This window comes from Corvus kubaryi, unplaced genomic scaffold, assembly GCF_017639235.1.
Source record: "Corvus kubaryi isolate FWS band 111438036 unplaced genomic scaffold, C.kubaryi_AGA036_p1.0 134, whole genome shotgun sequence".
Classification (NCBI taxonomy): Eukaryota; Metazoa; Chordata; class Aves; order Passeriformes; family Corvidae; genus Corvus; species Corvus kubaryi.
In genome coordinates, this window is record NW_024580668.1 from 1,067,215 (window position 1) to 1,085,229 (window position 18,015).

At 44.6% G+C, this 18,015-nt stretch overlaps 2 protein-coding genes across 8 annotated transcripts in view; one reads left to right on the plus strand and one right to left on the minus strand.

Moving 5' to 3' along the window:
• The first annotated feature begins 6,072 nt into the window (after positions 1 to 6,072).
• Positions 6,073 to 15,659, plus strand: PTPN1 (protein tyrosine phosphatase non-receptor type 1). Its single transcript, XM_042044761.1, has 8 exons — positions 6,073 to 6,183; positions 7,839 to 7,939; positions 9,188 to 9,286; positions 9,733 to 9,870; positions 10,321 to 10,530; positions 10,963 to 11,124; positions 11,741 to 11,976; positions 12,469 to 15,659. Exons 2-8 carry the CDS (start codon positions 7,904 to 7,906, stop codon positions 12,671 to 12,673), a joined length of 1,086 nt encoding a protein of 361 aa, XP_041900695.1. The 5' UTR covers positions 6,073 to 6,183; positions 7,839 to 7,903; the 3' UTR covers positions 12,674 to 15,659.
• Positions 15,660 to 16,156: 497 nt separating this feature from the next.
• The window catches only part of RIPOR3 (RIPOR family member 3), a 42,010-nt gene continuing 40,151 nt past the window's right edge, over positions 16,157 to 18,015 (minus strand). For all 7 annotated transcript variants that reach the window (XM_042044787.1, XM_042044774.1, XM_042044781.1 and 4 more), the window contains 2 exons: positions 17,895 to 17,985; positions 16,157 to 17,115 (listed from right to left, as the gene is read on the minus strand). In XM_042044787.1, coding sequence (XP_041900721.1) covers positions 17,018 to 17,115; positions 17,895 to 17,985 — 189 coding nt within the window. In that variant the 3' untranslated portion in view covers positions 16,157 to 17,017. The remainder of the gene's footprint in view (positions 17,116 to 17,894; positions 17,986 to 18,015) is intronic.

Consider the following 18,015-nt stretch of genomic DNA (forward strand, 5'->3'; position numbering starts at 1 on the left):
CAGCATGCCCAACTGAATAGAAGAGCAGGATGTGTTCGAGCCAAGAGTCTTGGAGCAGATGCATACACAGGGATCAAAAATGGGACAAAAGGAAAAAGAATCTGTAAAGATCTGTTCAGCTTTTAACTGGTAAAATTTTGAATGTGTTGTCTGGTGAGGAAGCAAGATTTACATTTTATTATCTTATTGACTTATTAATCAAATTAGTTCATTTATCTTAAGATTAAATGGTGGTAATGGATTATGCAAGATTTGGGAGAGATAGTACAGTCTTGCTTCTTTGTTAAGATTAGCTGAGGTTATCAGCACAGTGTCTCTGAAAGAGAGTAGAGCACTCTGAGTGAGTATAGGTAAAAATTCCATGGTAAATTATTCCATGGTTCCTATTTCAGGAAGCCAGAGATCCCCTTGAGAAACTGTAAACTATCTGCAGTGGGGGGCATCTCTTGTCCTTTTGTTTCCAATTTGAAACATACTATTTGCAGCTTGTTTAAATTCTAGAAAATACCTCAGTTATGCAGCACATGGAAAGGTGTGAGAAGTGTTTCTCATCCCTGCCTTACATTCTAGCATTTGCAGGGTTCATGTCTTTTTCTCCTCTCTGAAGCCTGCAAGGCCTTGGATTTTGTTTGTGGTTTTTTGGTGGTGGTAGCTCTGTAAAAGCTATAATGCTCTTAGATGGCTTGTGAGATGTCAGAATGAAAATATTAGGTAACTAAGAAAGTAGGACTGTTTATAACCACAGTTGTCAGTCTGTGAAGCCTGGAATATCCTGCAGGCCAGCAATGATACATTTTTAAACTCACACAAAGCCCATACTGCAAACAAATTAAGGTCTGGATTTGCTACACAGACTTAATTCCTTTAGGAGTTATGTGGGTATCTGGTCTGTGGGATGCACCAGTCTATTTGAGATGAGGTTAAACCAAAAGTCTTTGTGTAGAGACCCCTAATGTTTGGGCAAATCAAGATCTGGATCTCAGCTCGGTGGTTATTTTTCTTAGAGAAGAAGAGCAACTGAGTTAGAACCTCTTGACACTTTAATGAGAGTGTGGTTTATTTCCTGGCGCTGACTTTGTTTGATGATACAGATAGCAAAGCTTTGCTTTTGCACAACAGCTGTCAAGAAAAAGCTATTTCACATTCTCAAACGTCTCTATCCTTCCAATAATGTCCAAGGTGCACTTCTGGAGCAGATTGAGTATCTGGGAGGAAAAATAGAGATGGATGTGAAGAAGAAGGGAACTTGAGTTGTTTTCTTACACTGACGCTCCATTCAGTTGTTTCCTGTTTTGGCAGTGAGTACATGGCTACAAAACAGCAGAAGTAGAGTGCTCCTGCCAGCAGCTCTGAACTTCTTCTGTTATGGTCATAAATTTCAAGGACAAACTGTATTTTGAACTTACTGAAATTTGAGAAGTCTCATGTAATCCTTTAACCTGGTACTAAACTTTGGCTCTTTGATTTCCCTGGCTCTGCTGCAACATTCAAAAGAACCAGAACTGAAAAATCAGTTTTTACCCATTGCAGATGACACTGAAGCAATACGGGAATCTGAGCAGCTGAACTGTGCAGTAGTGCTGTGGTTCAGTGACAGCAGTGCCCTCCTCCTGGGAAGATGCAAAATAAATACACTGGTAAAGTTTGGAAGTGATACAAGTCTGTGTCTTTCTCCCTTCTGGAAGTATACAGCCAAGCTCTGACAGCCATTCAGGGGCAGGTGTTAAACTGAGCGTTTGCAGTGTTCGGTTATCTCCCTGATGAAGTGGGTGCAATAAAGGCCTGCGGGGTTTGCTTTCAGAAGTCTCTGCAGTGAGGCATGTTGGAACTAGGCAGTGGTGAGAGACAATCTATAGTACCTGCTAGCTGTGATAAACATGGGCCTGGGAAAAATGAGCCCACTTTGCCACGTGTTTCTATGATTTAATATGGCAATCATGCCCAGTTTACATTCTCCTGGGGGGTTATTTCCGTGCTCCCAGCAGCTGACTGGTGTCACAAACCCTCTTACGCCGCTGTGCCACAGCCTGTTCAGGGTGCCCGGGCGGTGCTGAATTAGCAGGGGGCTTTCTAGGAAAACCATGTTGCAAGTGTGTCATTTCTTATTTACTTATTTATTTTGACCTCATGTAATAGTGGTGTTGAACTTTAAACAAGCCTGTCTGTTCCTCTCTGTGCTGCTTGACCTCAGGAAGAAGCTTGACATAGCAGGCAACTGGTTTCTTTTTTTTGAGGGAGATTAATAGACAAATCAATAGTGCCATATCTTAGTTGAAAGCAAAACTAGGAGACTAGATAAAATGTTCTCAAAGGATATTAAAATCTACATTTATTTCACTTAGCTGGCTAAAATTCTACTTGCTTGTTCAGATTTATGTTGTGTGATGCAACCATCTGTTCATTTGTATGATTTTTAATGACCTTCCTCTTACCTACAAGTTACATCCTCATTTCTTGTTCTTGCCCAAATATCCTGATGTAAAGCTTAATGTAGGATAAGAAATGAAATCTTCCTTGTCAAAGTGGGTTACATGAGCAGTTGTGTGCTTTATATCTTCATGAGGTTCTTTTGTCAGGGAGTTCAGGCCCTCAGTTTGTTCCTCCCATGCTGAATCCGAAGACCTTTTCCCATTTGTGTGAAGTAGGTGTTTACTGTGGATCCCTTGGTACTTGCTGGTTTTCTTGTGCTCTTCTCTACAGGTCTTTGCAACCTCATTGAATTGTAGGAGTATTTCCATTCTGAAATCAGCCCGTAGTGACATCTTGGGAAAAGAGCACCTTCCACTTGACTTTATTGTAACTTTTTTACTCTTCCACCTTTTCCAGCAGTGTCATGTGTCATCATTTTTTTCAGTGCCAGCTTTAAGAGGAAACCTGTTTTTTAAGCTAAGATTACTTTTTTGTATAAGTCTTTATATAATTTTTGTGAATTGCTCTCCTTAGTGTGAGTGCCTCAGTAGATGGATTAGGAGCAATTCTGTAGCCCCTGATGTGATCTTGGCATTTGCTGCTTCCCGTAGGAGCAGAACTGTTAAAATGACAGTAAATCGTTACCTCTGAGTCTGAGCTGCTCCAGAGTTTATGGTGCAATTAAACAGTGTGATCAAATTGAGCCCTGCTGCAAGGCTTCCCGGGAGTCTGTCTGGCGAAGCTGAAGACACTGAGACTGCACCTTCAGTTTCTGTTCTAAATACTGATACACAAATCTACACAGTGTGCTTGAATGGCTGATGGCATGGCTGCCTCTTCCTATGGTCTCACCTAGTATTTACTTGAACATTTTGGGATGCATCTTCTCTTTCTGAATCTCCTGCTGGTGTCTGAACAAGATGGGGAAAGTGTAGCCCAGTGTGCTGTTGTGCTCAGAGCTACAGGAACTTCCCATTTGAAGAACAGGGCTTCAGCAGACTTCCTCTTTCCACCCCCGAAGTATTTGGGGGACAGGGCTTAAAACCAGGAGAGGAGTGGCATGAAGTGACTCATGCTCCAAACCCAAAGCATTTGCTTTGGAAAACTGACTTCAGTTCTAGCCCTTCCTCTTTCAAAGTTTTATATTGCACGACCTTTTAAATGGTCGAGCTTCCTTTTTCACAGGCAGGATCTCTGCAGTGTGACTGAGTGTGATTCAAGAAGGTGTTTTGTAACTTCATAAATCCCTGCCTTCATCCACTGCCTTCAGTTCTCGTGACATCACTGGCTTCAAGTGCCTCAGAGCACAGTATCCCATGCTGTGAATGAGTCTGATTTCCCCAGCATGGAGACCTTGTGGTACTGTTGTGGGGATGTTGTGAACCTACCCTAACAGCAGTTAAGTGGAGTCAGTAATTATGTGACTCCAGCAGTAACGGGAACCAGAAGTGTTTGACAAGGCCCAGGACGTGGCCACACAGCTGCTGTGGGTGACCTGGCACTGGGTTGTTTCTCTCCAGTCATTTTCTCTGTTGAAGGCAATTGCGTTTCCACTGAGGTCAACTTCACATCCTGGAAGAGACCTTGGATGATACAGTTTCTTTGGTCACTTTGGATGTTCTAGCAACTTCTGTATAAAAAAAAAAAACAGCCAACCAAAACTCCAAACCACTTTTCTCCCACGTTGCTGAGGACAGAATGCCCCATCTGATGTCCAGGCATGCCTGCTCTCCAGGATTTTCTGTTTCACCATGTTCATCACACTCAGCAGTGAAGTGCTGGGTGCTGGCTGGGTTTTCATACAAGGCAGCAGCTTGCCTGTTGCAGTATCTCCATCCCTCTTTTGTTACCATCCCACCCCCACGCGGTGTTTTCTCCTGTTTGTTGAAACATGCTCCAGAAATACATTGCTGTTTTTAAATAGTCTGCTGAAGGCACACAAGTGGCTTCTTTCTTTCCATTTTCTCTGTGCCTGTGGGAGTTCAGCATCTCTTAGAACTCCATTATTCTCCAAGTACCTACCTTTAGGCACCATGGCAGCTTGAAAGAAACCTGGTCTTTGCTGGTGAGGTAATAGCCAGCTCTCTATTCCCTGCACAATAAATTGCCACTTTCAATTCCTGAAGTACTGATGTTGGTGTTTGAATCTGTGGAACTCCTGGAGACTGGCAGTAGTTTGTGTGTGCACATACATGTGGATGCTTAAGTGTCATATTTTTGTATTAGAATGCCTTTGTATAATTCCTTTTCTGTAAAGAAGCACTTGATCAATTTCTTTTTAAAAGAGGGGGCAGTTTTTTTCAAATTTGTTAATGCTGTGAAACAAAACTGTGTATTAGTGCTGCTACTAAGTTAGCCTGGTATTTACAGAAAAATTCCTTAGGGATCTTGGTTTGGTTTGCATTTTGATGCTTTTATGATATGAATCTTAGGGGGGGGAGTTGGTTTTGGGTGTTAGGGACTTTAACACACATTTGGGAAATGTGGTTAGTGATCTAGAAAACCATTTTTCATAATACCCTGTTTTTTTTCTCTTGTTAATCCTGTACAGTCAGTACAGAAGAATAAATCCCTGTAAAGTACAAAGTCACCAACCTAGTGTCAGAGACAAATTTCTGAAAACACCCATTTTAGCTGCCTCATGTTTGAGATATTAGACTGTGGCAGTCCAGATCATATTCTCCAGACTGCATTCTTCATAAGCAGAAATACTGGCAGCCATGTGTTCACTTATAAAAAGCTGGCAGCTGATGTCCGACGTTATTTCAGTGAGGAGCTGGTTCGGAATACTGTGCTAATTTTGGGCAGGTTTATGTAAATCTGAACTCTTCTCATGATGTGTCACATTCAGTGTAAATTGGTACATACCTGAATAATGCAGCAGAAGAGATAAACAGGTAATGTGCTGCAGTCCATGGCCCACTTGAAAAAATCTTAAGCACTGTACATGATTCTTTATATGCAGAATTGTGCTTTACACAGTATTTATTTACAGTGTGAAGTTCTGTTTCAACAAATGGGGACAATGTCCAAGGACAGCAGGATCCTTTTTTATTTTAACTTCTGAAATTATCTCACATAGCTGAGCTATTAGATGCATCTGAAAAGAACCCAGCTGAGAGAACCCTAGTGATACGTTTGAGATGCTGCATGTATTTTAGCTGAGCATGTGAATTGGGTACAGTTGACTTCTACCATTGCAGCTTTGTGACACCTTGCTGATAACTCAAGATAATGATGAAAGTGATCTTAGACAAATCACCTCTGTGTGTGTGTGATGCCAAGCAGGGTAGACAGGTTTTTTCTATCACAATGAATGTTTGCACTGCTGCTGAGTCAGAAGCAGGGTTGATATTTTCACTGATGCTGCAAACAAAGGCTTAAAGCAGTTTATATGGAAGTACTTTGGGGCAGAGACCCTGCTCCTTCACGAGCTGAAAGGCATAATGGCTGATGAATGTTCTGCTACTTTATTATGCAAACTAATGATATTTTAATAAGTAATGTTAGTATTGTATTCTGATAAATTTAAACTCAATTCTTAATTTGAGGCCCAAAGTGCTTTCTATCCAGAATTCTCTCACATGAAGATGTGAAGTCAAATGGGTATTTGTCTTAAAATAGCTAATGGGATGAAATTAGATGTATTCATACCTAACAGTTTTGGGTTTTTTTGGTTTCAGGACATCAGGCATGAAGCCAGTGATTTTCCGTGTAAAGTGGCCAAACATCCCAGAAACAAAAACAGAAATAGGTACAGAGATGTCAGCCCCTGTAAGTACACTTTCTTTTCCATTGTTTATAGGACTGTTGACCTCTAATGACTTCTAACAGCTAAATGTTCTTTGTAAGGACAAGATTCTGTCAGGTGGATAAGCATCCAAGACAATTCTCCTTGTTAATATATTTATTTATTTGTGAGATTGATGTCACAGGATGCTTTTATATCCATAGGATTATACTAGAGCAGCATACAGTAGAGTCTGTATTTGTGGGCAGAAATCTGAAGAAACTAACTTGCCTTACCTTTGAGTTCTGCTAGAGAAGAAAGGTGGCTGAAGTAGCATTTCTAAAATCGCAGGGGTGGTTTCTGTGCAGTGTTCTCAGCTAGCAGAGCATCCTGCCAGGCAGCACAGGTGGCAGCAGTGCCCCTTCTGGGAGCTGGGGAGCAGTCTGGCACAGAGCTCTGACTGCCAGAGATAAAGCTAAGCTCATAAGCTCGTTGGAACAGAGAAAGAGCAAAGGTGATGCTCCTAGGCCAGAGCTGGGATTTTGAAATGGCTGTGTCCCCTGTGCTGGGGGAATGCCTGTCTGAGCACGGGTCCTGTACGAGCCCAGCTCACTGTGCTGGTGCAGCCTGGCTCTCCTCCTGTGATCCCAGGGCCAGGGCCAGTCGCTGCCCACGCCTGGCATCCAGGGCTTTGGGCTGCAGCAGCGACAGGGCTGCAGTCACACGGTCAGAAATGATATTTAATGTGTCTGGCACTGCAGGGAGCTCCCAGGGGGTCTCTGAGCAGCCCTCTCTGCACAGGATGGTGCCAGTCCTGGGCCATGTGTCCCCTGGGGGTGCAGCACTCCTGCACTCAGCGGGCGCTGGCCCAGGCCAGAGTGCTGCTCTGTGGCAGAGAACTTCTGCCTTGGTGCTTAAAAGTTACTGAAGCCTTTGGGGCAGTTGAGCAGAGCAGTAATGTTGCACACAGTTTGCTTTAGTAAGCAGTTCTAATATTTGAGATTGTGAATAACAAATTCCTTCTTGCCTGTAGATAATCCTGCTTCCAGTCTGTTTGCTTTCTTGAAAAATGTGGGAACCCTTCTATGTATGGAGTTTTTTTAGTTGGTGGTTTGGTTTTAGTCCCAAGTCGAGCAAGTGACTAACAAAAGAGCAAAGAATTTGCATTTGTTGTATTTATTGAATTTTGATCATTTTTTCTGTACATTAAAGGGCGGTTGGGTTGGGAACAGTAGCTAAATGTCTATAAAAATGAAAGGTGTCTGTCCTATTTGCCCAGTATATGTTTAGACAAACCTTTAACAACCTTGAACAAGCTGGATTTGAATGTTTAAGCTGCAAAAGATAAGCAGTTGTGTAATTAGATTTATTTAAAACCACCAACTTGATAACTGTATAAATAGGTCAGTGTGATCTGGTTTGCAAATTGCAGTGGGGATTATTTCAGATGCAAATGTTTCACTCTTGCAATGTGTTCTTGGAAGGTGAAGTGTGAGCTGTGCTCACTGCTCTGCTGTTCTTGCAGTACCTGTGCTGTACTCCAGAGTCCCCAGCCCCAGTGAGCCCTGCCCTGTCTGGGATTGAGCTCTTTTTATTCATCAGGACAGCTCAGCTTTCTGACCCTCACATCTGATGAGGATGTGCCTGGATTGTGCTGTGTTGCATATACATTAACCAGTGTTTTCTAATTATGCTGCAGTTGATCACAGTCGAATTAAGCTAAACCAAGGTGACAATGACTATATCAATGCTAGTTTGATAAAAATGGAAGAGGCCCAAAGGAGCTACATCCTTACCCAGGTAATTGCTGGCAGTGGATAATAAAAATCTTATGGTGGCTGGAGTTGTTTTTCATGGGTTTTCTGTTTGGGTTTTTTTTATTGTAAAGTTACTTAAGTGCCTATAAATGTCTGTGTGTGTATGAAAGTCACTGCTTTTCCCTGAATCTGTCAATTCCACACCTATCTGTATAACAAATTTAAAAGTACCCAGATACCCTGTTGTCTTATTCTGAGAGCCAGCAACTGTGCCAGGGTTCTTGTTTGTCCTGAAGCCCTGGAGACTAATCTTGGCCTTTTTTTTACCCCTTCCTCCCACACTTTAGATAAAGGTAACCTGGGATTAATATTTTCAAGTGACAGCTCTTCCTTCCTGTTTCTAAAGAATAAAGATAAATCTTCTCAGGAAGAAATGGGCAGTGCAGTGTTCAATGTGAAAGTGGTCCTTTGAACACAGCTCTTACTCCCCTTACTCAGGGCAGGAGGGTTGATCACAGCAGGGAACTGTATGTGGAATAGTCACATGTGCAGCTGACTGGTACTGGTTACCTGTCCTGAGCCAGAGTTTACTGGGTTTGAGTGGCTTTATTTAAATCTAGTTGTTCTTTCTGAGGACCTGCTGCTCTGTTTGAGCACAGGAGTGGATGGACGGCAAACCCAAACTTCAGAGCAATAGCTTTGAGTAGAGAATAGCAGAGGAACATAGCAGAAATAGGAAGTTACAAGGAAATGTACTTTGGGAATAGACAGTGGTCTTTAAAAGGAGTTACCATTTCATTCAGTCCCAGAGCACATCCTTGAAGATTCTGGAAAACCATGGAATTTGTTACTGATTGGGCATCATTTCAGTCTTTTGGATGTTTATCATTTAGTCAAGTAATTTTCAAGTATCATAAATAAGGATGAGGTATTGCAGGGTAGCTGGACACAGATGTTATTTCTGCTTTTATTGAGGGGGGTTTATTTCCCCATGACCTTTGTATACCTTTCCTGAGAAAATGCAGCATTTTTCACTCCCAGGTCCGTTCTCACAAACGAGACTGTGTCTCTCTCCCTCTTATGTATGGGTGGAGAAGATTAACCATGCTTTCATGGGTAAATTCATAACATGAAACTTACAGCTGTCTCACTGCATTTTTTTACGGTTTTAAATGAGAAGTTGCTTGTTAGTTGTTTAAATCTATTGCCTTGTGCAGAGACTGTTATTGGGGAAGAGTGCACTGACATTTGCAAAAAATAATGCTTATTTCTGGGGATTCTGTCTCTGCAGGGACCTTTGCCAAATACTTGTGGTCACTTTTGGGAGATGGTTTGGGAACAGAAAAGCCGTGGTGTTGTCATGTTGAACAGAGTGATGGAAAAGGGATCTGTAAGTACTCACCCAGTTCTTGCTATGTGTTCATCACATTTATGGTTTTCTGTAATAAAAAACCCAAGTAAAACCAACCCAAAGAATGGGATGGGATGACTGTAAGTTTTGTCTAAGAAATTATGCCTGGAATTGAATACCTGGTGAACTGAATTGAATACCTGGTGCAGGCAGAAAATCACTTGGTTTGTAATTGTGGGTCTTAATTTCGCATTAATTTGGCTAAAACAGGGCACAAACACAACATGACTCCACATAAATGGAAGTCTCTGCTGCTAACCAAGGGGTCTGGAGTTGTTCTCACTGTACACAGATAGATTGGCTCATTAAGGTCCTGGCATGCAGCAGTCTTTGCAGAACTCATCTCTCTGGGAGACCTTAATAAGAAAATGGCAATTCAGTCAGAAGGAGGTAATGATATTTATGTGTCTCCTGCTTGGTTTTAGATAAAGTGTGCACAGTACTGGCCACGGAAGGAGGAGAAAGAAATGTTTTTTGAAGATACAAACTTGAAATTAACATTGATATCTGAAGATATAAAATCCTACTACACAGTACGACAGCTGGAATTGGAAAACCTGACCGTGAGTACAGGATCTCATCCAGTCCCAGCCCTTGTTCTCCTTGGGGTGAAGTTCATCTCCACACCAACAAGGGCTTGAAATTGGTGGTCAAGAATTGGTCTAGATTTGATGATTCTGCATGAGATGTCATGGAAATGAAACTCTTGGATATTTCTGAGACGTACCTGGGGACACTCCAGGCGGTTTCATGTCTCAGCCACACCCAGAGTGACACAGGCTTCTGAACTGCACTGAAATAACTAAATTGTAAATAAGTAAATTTACTTACCCAATTCCCTTTGGTCCCAATGGAGACCTTCACAACAAGAGACAATTACTTGTAATTAGTTTCTTGGCTGTGCAGCTATAAAAACTCCCTGAGACTCCCTGAAACTTTGTCCTTGGAATTCAAGTCAGTCCTTCTGACTGGTGTATCCAAACTAAAACTGTTCCCAAACCCTGTTTTTGCAGACCCAGGAAACTCGGGAGATTCTGCACTTTCACTACACCACCTGGCCCGACTTTGGGGTCCCAGAGTCGCCGGCCTCGTTCCTGAATTTCCTGTTCAAGGTGCGGGAGTCGGGCTCGCTGAGCCCCGGGCACGGCCCGGTCGTGGTGCACTGCAGCGCTGGCATCGGGAGGTCGGGCACCTTCTGCCTGGTGGACACCTGTCTGCTGCTGGTAAGGGCCACCTGCAGGGCCACCTCTCCTGCACAGGCACCTTCAGGGGACCTTTGGTGCAGCCTTAAAGGAGCTGGAGCAGGGGCTGGAGGGGTTCCCTGTGATTTCCTGTTGTTTTACTCTGCTGTTTTGGGAGTGTATTGAAGGCAGGTCTCGTTCCTAAGTGGCCATTTTGAGTTTGGGGAAGAAAAGTCTCCAGTTTTCAGAGTGATTCACAAAGACAGGCTTTGCCTTCAGGGAAAGCAGCATTTTTGAGGCCCAGTGTTTTCCCCTGTGTGTTTTTGGAGACCCAGTAAAGAGCTGCTGATACCAATTGTATGTGAGTTCATTCGTTCTGTAATGTGGAGGGTGGTGTGAAGGCCTTACCACAAAGTGAGTCATTGTAGTGAACCTCATCAGAGCAGAAAACATGTTTCACATTTTTATCTGCAGATGGACAAACGGAAAGATCCTTCTTCTGTGGACGTTAAGCAGGTTCTCTTGGAAATGAGGAAGTACAGGATGGGGCTCATCCAGACTGCAGATCAGCTCCGGTTCTCCTACTTAGCTGTTATTGAAGGGGCAAAATTCATCATGGGAGATGCTTCAGTGCAAGTGAGTGCTCCTGCCAGCTCCCAGGGAACTGCAGCAAGTGGGTGGAAGGAACAGGATGGAAAGAAGCTTCAAATGTGGTGCTTGCTTCAGCTTCAGTACATGTTTATGTTATGTGGCTTTTAGGTACAGTGCTTTACAATCTGTCACAACCTAAAGTGCTGTATTTTATTTATTTCCAAAAGTACCTGTGATGTAGCAGGTGCCTCCTGTGCTTTCCAGCACAGTGACTGGGGTGGAGCTGCTGCATCAGCCTCCCCTGGCATTTCAGACAGTACAAGTTTTCTAAGATGCCTGAAGTTTAAGTGTCATGATTAAATTAATCAGGGTTTTTTTTTATGGTAAGCAGAACTCTAGCAAAATAGATCTTATTTTGTGCTGCTTAGGTTTTTTAGAAGCAGATGGGAATTTCTTGCTTTTATGGCCAATACGTTTTGTGTATTGGATGTAGCTTGGGCTTGGAGTTCTTGTGTTTTTCTTGCCTTTTTTTAAATTAAAATGAAGAGCCACTTTAAGAATTAATTAAAATGTGGAGTATAAAGATTCTGCCACGGTAAAGTTTAAAGTTAGAGCAGCTTACATAAGAGAAAAGCTTAACAGGGCTTGTTCTTCCCTGAAGGAGCAGTGGAAAGAGCTCTCCAATGAAGACCTGGAGCCACCCCCTGAACACACCCCCCCACCTCCCAGGCCCCCAAAGAGAACCTCAGAGATGCACAACGGGAGGATGCACGAGCACCCGGAGCTCTTCCCCAAGCACCAGGCAGTGGAGGAGGAGATCAGGTGCTCAGTGAGCAGCGTGGAGGAGGCGGTTCTGGACGGCAGAGCCCGATCAGCTGTGCCCCTGAGCACAGACAGGTAAAGCACTCGCTGCCCCCTGAGAACTGGGCTCTGGAGGGAGTGGGAAAGGGGAGGCGATGCTCAGTTCCACCTTGAGATGTTCTTTGGGAGCTAGGGCTGAACGAGCAGCCACATTCCATCCCTCTCTGGCTTTCTGGGCCGGTGCTCGATTTTAGAGCTTTGGTGTTCCCCTGACTGCATGTAGATGTGAGTTGGGTTTGTTCACTGCCTGTCTTGGTGCAGATTTGTGATGACCAATAAAAGCAGGTGGTGGTTATTCTTCAAAGGGCACGGAATCCTCCCAAGCTCTTCCTAAACCCCTGTTGAACAGCCAGATGTGTCCTAACTGGAGACAGGCTGTGTTTGGTGGCTGCTGCAGCTCCAAGAGATTTCCAACTCTGTAGTGTTCCCTGCCCTTGGAGCACCTGCATGGCTCCTCTTCTCCCTGGCCAATCCAGCATGGAATATTTGTTCCTACCCAGCCCTGAGTGTCCCTTCCTCTGTCCTCAGCACTAGTCACGACACTGAACCCCGGAGGAGAACTGTTGGTGAGAACCCGCGGCTCTCGCCCCACCAGGAAGAGTCCGTGAAGGAAAACTCGGAGGAGGAGGATGAGAACGTGGTGGCAACTTGGAAGCCCTTCCTAGTGAATATCTGCATGTTCACTTTCCTCACAGCAGGAGCTTATCTCTGCTACAGGGTGTGTTTCCATTGACCAGTGCCCAGGAGCCGCCGCGGGAGCCCCTCCCGGCTTGTGCTCAGCTCCTCGGAGCCACTCGAGGCAGGGCAGCCTTGGCTCAGAGCAGGTAGATTTAGGGGGAAAGGCCAGAACTTTGGGTAGGGCTTAACGAGAGAATTGATGCACTAGGGTTTTATCCAGCCCTGTGGTCCCAAGAACATAATATTGTAATCTCAGGGCCTTGAAATATTCAGGAGTGAGCAGAGAAAATGCCAAATAGTCTGTTTTCCTTTTTTTTTTTTTTTTTTTTTAAACTAACTAATAGAATTACAACACATTGTTGTTTTTAGCCTTTTTTTAAAAGCCAGTTCATTTTCTTTTGTTTCAGAAAAACTGGGCACAAGTGAAACTTGCTTGTACTCTCCAAGTGTTGTAACCAAATACATGACTTACATTGACAAATTCCCAAAAAAAGAAAAAGAAACCCACATACCTGAAGAATGTAAACTTTTGGAAGGGGAGGTGTGTTTGTGGTTGGTTTTTGGTTTGTTTTTTGTTTTTTTTTTTTTTTAACTTGCTTCATCTTTAAAGACTGAGTTGTGGGCAGTGCCTGTGGTATTGATATATTTAATCTTGGCATAACTGTTCCTAAAGAGCTGATTGTTTTACTTGTGTTGATAGAACCAGGCTTCTGCATTTGCTCAGGGTATCCCAACATGTCCAGCTCTTTGATTTTTTTTTTTTTTCTCTTTACTAAGTGTATCTCCTCATTGACTTTTGTTGCACTCTACTTGCACATATGCCTCTTTACATTGCACCATCCTTTCTAAAGCTGTTTTTACTTTTATATTCTGGGTTGGGAGAGGTCGAGGGGAGGGAGAGAAACAGGAAGGGAAATTCAACCAAACCATGTCCACCAGCAGTGGGGCCATGCCCATGGCCCGTGGCAGGACCAGTCCTTAAACCTCAGCATTTGGAATGTAAAATGCAGTTTCACTCTGCAGCTGCTCCCTCAGGCCCAGCGTGGCCCTGGCGAGGGGCTCTGAGCAGGGAAGCGTTGGGGAAATCCAGAGCAATCCCTGCTGGGGCAGCTTCCCTGAGCCAGAACAGCCCAGCAGGAGCCGTGCTGGGCTCTGAACAAATCCCTTGGCTTATGATGCCAGCGTTGCTCAAAGCAAAGATTCCAGTCCTGGCTGCAGTTGGGGGGCAGACACGGCTCAGCCCCGTGGGATCCCACAGCAGCCAGGGCTCCGGGGGGAAAGTGCTCGTAAGGGAGGATTGGGGTGTGGGGGGAGGACTGGGACTGGAAGGCAGCATTGCACCAAGCAGCCAGTGCTGTTCCTCTGGGCAGTACCAAATTATTAATAGTTGAAACAATAATAGCAAAGATTTCTTTGCTTGTGTCATGGTGCAGACAGGAGCAAACTCACTCCTGGGAGTTGTAGTGACTGAACTGCCCCGTGACAGCTGATCTGCAGCAGTGTTACTGATTTTTTTTATTTCTAAAGTCTTTCTAGATTTATAGCACTTAACCAGCCCTCAGTGCAGCCCTCGCTGTGGAGGAGCCCAGGGGAGTCCCTCCACTCCATATTTATTTTTGCCAAGCTGGCTGTAGGTGTAGCTCTTCCTTCAGTGGGTGAGTAGGTGAAGGGGTGGGTGGGGGTGGGAGTTACTTCTATTTTGTGTTTTGTTAAGCTTGCATCAAGGGCTTTTCAAGAGTACAATAATAAATCCTCAGGTAGTACTGGGAATCAATCCTTTACCTGTGAGACTGTTGGTCAGACCAGTACTTGAAAGGAGGAATGTTGTAATCAGTCAATATTTAGTTATATTATTGGAAACAGGAAAAATGAGTATAGAAAAATGGTAATATATAATGGCTCATCTGTGTATTTAAGATACATTCTGTGATTGCTTTGTCCCCACTGTTCTCTGCAGCGTGGGCAGGACCCTGCCCTGAGGCACCATTTGTACCCCTTTGTATTAAAGTGCATGTGAAGTCTGCGGTGTCCCGATGAAACACCACGTGCTTGAAAGGTGACAGAACTTATATTCCTGCTTCCTGATGTGCCCAAATGATATTTGCATGACCTGATCCTTAGTGGCTGTGGTTCAGAGGGTGTTGCTGAGTCTCTCTGTTCAGCACTGGACTGATTGGTGTTTATCAGAGCCCGTGTACTCGCCTAATCCTTGGCATGACTTCCCGTGGGATCCCGTGTGCTCCGTGTGCCCGGTGGTAGCATGTTCCTTTCAGCTGAGTGAGTGTAATACAGACATTCCAGAGAGTTCAGGCAGCCCTTCCACACCTCCCCTGGCACTGGGACACCTTGGGAAAGAAACAAACCCAACCCACCTCTGGCCATGTTCCCAAGAGGGAATATTTTAAATCTTAGGTATGGCAGGAAAACAAAGGATCCTTCCTTTGAATACAGAGTTATTCAATTGCAAAGGATTCTACCCAGACAAAGTTCCTGCAGCTGACAGAAGAACTTTGAGCATCCTCTTCCTGCCTGTTTCTTTCCTGTGTTCCAGGCCCAGCTCTGACCCTGCCCCAGGACACAGTGACTGTGCCCCGAGCCCAGGGAGGTGTGGGCAGGGCTGGGAATCCTGAGCTGTGCCCATTTTGTTTGCTGTCCTGTACTGTCTGTGGTAGTTGGGGGGTGTATATACCGTAGCACAGTGGGGTGTTGGGTAACCTGTTCTTGGAAATGGACAAACATCCATGTTAGACTCGTTAGAAAGTTAGTGAGCTGCTCTGCTATCTGCCTTAAGCAAATATTTACTCATCAGGTCTTTCTTTTTTTACAGATTGCCATAGAATAAACTTTTATAAAAAAATGTAAAAACTCAACAAAAAAGCTGAATGTTTTGGTATAATACAGTTTCAGGTATCTTGTCTTTTGTGTAAGCCGCTGCTGGGCCTCCCAGGTTAGAGTATAACTGTACAGTTTTTCAATCTCCCATACAAGTTTTCAGTTCTCATTTTAGTTGTAACAATAAAACTCTTTTTTTAAAGAACTCACACAAGTGTGGTATTGCTTCTGGCTGGATCCATGGGCTCCTGCTTGACCCACATGCCCATGGGGGCCAGTGCGGGGGGAGGTCATAAAGGGTTTTAAATGTTACTGTAAGAACTTCCTTGGAGGCAGAGGACCAGTAAAAGAGTGAGACAAGGACCCCAGCTCTCCCTACCACTTCCATTTCCCTCTTCTGGTCTTTCACGTTAAGCAGCTAAATTTTAAGGGTGAGAAGTGCAGGAACTCAAGCACCCTGGTGGGTTTCTGCAGGAGCTGAGGACAGGCAGGAGCTGGTGCTGACCCTGTTTGCTGCAGCAGCAGCCAGCACATCCTGGTGTTTGAATTCCAGTACTTACCTTTGGTTTGTGTTTCTAAGGAAAGCTACACTGGAGGGGAGAGTTCACCTGAGGAGAACAGGACAGGGCCCTGTCCTTTGAGGGTTTAGTGCCTCTTATCTGTCCCTAGGACTGCAAGCACAGCAGTAGGAAACACTCCCAAGAACTTGTCTCAGATGGTTTATTAGAACTTTAGAAAACAGTATGAAATCCAACAAATAAATACCAAATAGAAAAGTTTTATGTATATATATATATAAAAATATGTACACACAAGCCCAACCCTTTCAAGTATTGCACCTGAAGCCAGGCTGCTCCCTGTGGGCACCCTGCCAGCCAGGGCTGGGGGATGAGCCTGACCATGGTGGATGAGGAGGAGAAGTCTTGGTCTATGACTGAATACAATTTTAAAAAAGCAAACCTGCCCCCCTCCCTTAGTCAGACCTGCACGGGCAAATCCCCTGCAGCCCCTGCTGCTGAGCACTGACACCTCTTACAGAGCCCTGTCAGGCCCTGCTGGACCTGGCCTGAGCAGCAGCAATCCTAAAGAACGTGACTCAGAGAGTACCAGATTTTCCTTCTGCAACTAAATTGTCCAAGGAAACCACAGAGCAATGCTGTGGGATTTGTTCTGGTGGCAGGGCAGTTGATGGACTGTTGGAGAGTGATCATTTCTCTCCTTGGGGAATGCCAGATTAATAAAACTCTTCCTGGGAAAATAGATCATATTGGACAGAGTTGGAGTGGGGGCAGCTAATTCCAGCAAGATGGAGATTTTAACACCAGTTAAAACCTGGATCCACAGTTTTCATCTGTCCAGCACTTGTTATTTCATCATATGCTGAGAGACAGTGAGAAAATACATTCCAGGCTGCATCATGGAGACCACAAACTGTCCCCTCTGGAAATAAACCTGTCCTGGGGCAGGAGGCAGCAGGGACAGAACAGAAGGAAACTGGACAGAACCAAACCCTCAGGTACCCGTGTGGCTGTGAGGACAATGGGATCCAGCTCCTCATATTCCACTACTAAAACACTGTGATTTCAATCTCAGCCTCCTGAGCTGTTTCTCTGAGTTCACAGCAGATCCTGTCCATCTTCTCAAAGGCTTGTCGGCCTCTTTCCCCTGTGAAGAGAGAAAACAGCCCCTGCTGAGGGAGAGGCAGGAAGCCCCTGAGGAACACGGCCCTCTGGGGACACTCCTGGCGTGGCCTTGCTTGGAAGGAAGGACTCAATAGTGACACACACATCCCTCAGGGAATAGTTTTCCAAAACCTGCTAGAAGCCACCATGGAAAATCAGGCCTCCTGCAACTATTTCCATGAGTAACAGTTCGGAGCAGCACAGCTGGAAAACTTGTCATGCTCGTGAGCCTGAGTGCTTCTGTGGGGCAAGGCTGGAGATCCCCAGAACTAAGCATGGATCCAGGTAGGGTTTGGGACAACAGAACAGGGAAATGATTGTCTCCTGCATGACCTGGTCATCCTCTGGCAGCATTCCTCCTGTTGAGCCCTCAGGAGAAGCACAAATACTGGGCAGTAGGAGATGGGGAGCACTGACATTTTATCAGGTCACCTCCACTGTCAATCTACTTGGATTCCAGTGAAATAACAAGTAATGAACCAGCATAAAACCTTCAGTCCTTATCTACGACCTTTTCAAAAGGTTCAGTGGTTCCTAAAGCACTTAATCCTTCAGGATCTCCTTGGTCTGGTTCTATAAACTTCAACGGGGGGCCTTGGCTGTTATATGTGATGTAAAGTTTATCTCCATGGTATGAAACAGCTGTTCATGACATATTTCCCTTGTCCTGGATGTGTTCAGGCTGAACTTGAGGCCCCTCCTGGTCCTGCACTATTTCACATGACTCTTTCAGACCATTTTAAAGCTGTACAAAAGCCTTACCAAAGGACAGTGTGGCTTCCCTGGCTGCATTCCTGACTTCCTCTGTTTCAGACTGGCACAAGTGGGCAACCTGCTCAATGCTCTCCACAGCCTGTTGGAGAAAAGAAAAATTTGCCTTAGC

Excerpts from the sequence above, each read along its gene's own strand:
- PTPN1 (XM_042044761.1), top strand. The coding sequence starts at position 7,904 with ATGGAAGAGGCCCAAAGGAGCTACATCCTTACCCAG. Across the intron at positions 10,531-10,962 it reads TGGACACCTGTCTGCTGCTG|ATGGACAAACGGAAAGATCC; the intron begins GTAAGGGCCACC and ends TTTTATCTGCAG. Across the intron at positions 11,977-12,468 it reads GTGCCCCTGAGCACAGACAG|CACTAGTCACGACACTGAAC; the intron begins GTAAAGCACTCG and ends CTCTGTCCTCAG.